The 1,991-nt window shown below is 48.2% G+C and overlaps 1 protein-coding gene across 4 annotated transcripts in view; it reads left to right on the forward strand.

Moving 5' to 3' along the window:
- The first annotated feature begins 758 nt into the window (after window positions 1-758).
- Supt5h (SPT5 homolog, DSIF elongation factor subunit) overlaps window positions 759-1,991 on the forward strand; it is a 24,990-nt gene continuing 23,757 nt past the window's right edge. For 2 of the 4 annotated variants that reach the window (XM_010614508.3, XM_010614510.3), the window contains exons 1-2: window positions 760-859; window positions 1,027-1,189. In XM_010614508.3, coding sequence (XP_010612810.1) covers window positions 1,115-1,189 — 75 coding nt within the window. In that variant the 5' untranslated portion in view covers window positions 760-859; window positions 1,027-1,114. Of the gene's footprint in view, window positions 860-1,026; window positions 1,190-1,991 lie in introns of all 4 variants that reach the window. The other 2 variants (XM_010614509.3, XM_033765781.1) reach the window with 2 other exon arrangements.

Raw genomic sequence — 1,991 nt, forward strand, 5'->3', positions numbered from 1 at the left:
TCAAACTCCCTTTTTTTTTTTTTTTTTTTAAAGACAAAGTCTTGCTAGGTAGCTCAGGCTGGCCTCAAAGTCAGAGCAATCCTCCTGGCATGTGCGCCACCATGGCAGGCTTAAATTCAGTACTTATGCCAGACTGGCCTTGGACTCATAAAGATACTCCTGCCTCAGCCTCACCATTCCTGGGGTTATAGGAATGGGGAACCACAGCCAGCCCCAAGCCGCTATCCTTTTCAGATGGGGTTTTGGGAAATCACTAAATTGTTAGGGCTAATCTCCAATTTACTAGCCTTCTGCCTCAGCCTCCTCGGGTGTTGGGTTTACAGGAATGCACCACCACGCCAGGATAAAAGCATCTGAGTTTTAAAAATCTTCCATCAAATTTTCTTATTTATCCCGTTTCAGTCCTCTTTAAGTAAATCTGAGGATACTGCCAAGTAAATAAAGAGCTTTAGGGTCACCCAAACTTAGCAGTCTGCCGCTTTTCATTGATATTGTTTTTCTGAGGCTCAGCTTCCATCTCTGCCTAACGAGTACCTATCTTCTAGAGATGTATAAAGATACATGAGATAATGAATAAATGGCTCACTAAATTCAGTCACGAATTCCAGGGTAGAAGCGGATGGGAACCCAGGCTAAAAGCGTTCCTTCTCGACCTTCCCAAGATGTCTGTGCCACCCTGTATTTAAACCCACACTGTCACACTCAAGATGGCGACCGGGAAATGCGTCGCCTGAGCCAGATCCAGAATTCTCGCGTTAGGCGAGGCCAACTGGTAGGCTCTCGCGAGAACTTACCAGCCCCCCAGCCTAGCGTCGTGCTAAGAGCAGTTGGTACGGAAGGCGAGGATAGAATTGTAGGGGTAAGGTTCAGTGTCTAGGGCCGGGGGCTGCCGGGGGCCGGGGAGGAATAGAGACCGAATTTGGATTCTGGAGTTTGGATATGTTAGCAGATGGCATTCCCTATTCGGAGTCGCTATTGCCAGAACGAGGCTGCCGGAAGTGCGCCAAGGAATTTTCCTTCTCCTAGGGAACTTGCTGAGAAACTGAGGCTCGGCGTGGGGGCTGCAGAATACGGGATACTCTGAGGCCACGGCCTTTCTCTACAGGAGCGGAAGATGTCGGACAGCGAGGACAGTAACTTCTCGGAGGAGGAGGACAGCGAGCGCAGCAGTGATGGCGAGGAGGCCGAGGTCTGTGGCCGGGGCGCTGGAGGAGCCATTGCGCTTGGGGACAGGACCTGGGCAGAAGGGTCCCTGTGAGAGTCCAGAAGGACTCAGAATGGGCTGGGGCGTCTGAAAGCTTCTAGACTGTTCGGAAACAGAAAAGACGACAGGCCAAAGTAAAGCAGAGGGTTGGGTAGATTGTGGAGGCTGGGGTGAACCAGATACAATGAACTAACAGGTTTTGTGTTTAAAGGACCTGACGAGTGTGTATAGGAAGGACTATTAGCTGTTTTTATTTTTAGATGTGCTCAGTTATCCTAGAAATGTGTGTGGTATCAACAAAATAGATTTTATTTTTTTTTCTTTTTTTCTTTTTTCTTTTTTTGGTATGGGCGTTCGGGTCCTTGCGCTTGCAAGGCAGGCGACAGAACCATTGAACTAAATCCCCGGCCCACAAAATAATTTAAAGTATAAATATAGCATGTAAATAAATATATACTTGTGGATGTAAATACGTAGTCCACATACAGGTTATTTGGAGGGTGGTACGGGGGTTTGAACTGGGGTCCTTGCGCTTTTGAGGCAGGTGGCGGAACCACTGAGCTAAATACCCGGTCAAGTTGAATGTTCTTAATCTGAAAATTTAAAATGTTCCTAGAAGGAAACAAAAGGTCCTGAGTTTGATCCCCGTACCCGCCCCCCCAAAAAGTCCCCAACAGGATGTAGTAGCACACACCTGTAATCCCAGCAAGCACTCAGGAGACTGAGGCAGGAGTATGCCAAGAGGTCAAGGCCAGCCTGGGCTACACAATGAGAACTTGTCTCAAAC

The sequence above is a fragment of the Fukomys damarensis genome, unplaced genomic scaffold (genome assembly GCF_012274545.1).
Source record: "Fukomys damarensis isolate Sample0158 unplaced genomic scaffold, DMR_v1.0_HiC HiC_scaffold_19, whole genome shotgun sequence".
NCBI classification, from domain to species: Eukaryota; Metazoa; Chordata; class Mammalia; order Rodentia; family Bathyergidae; genus Fukomys; species Fukomys damarensis.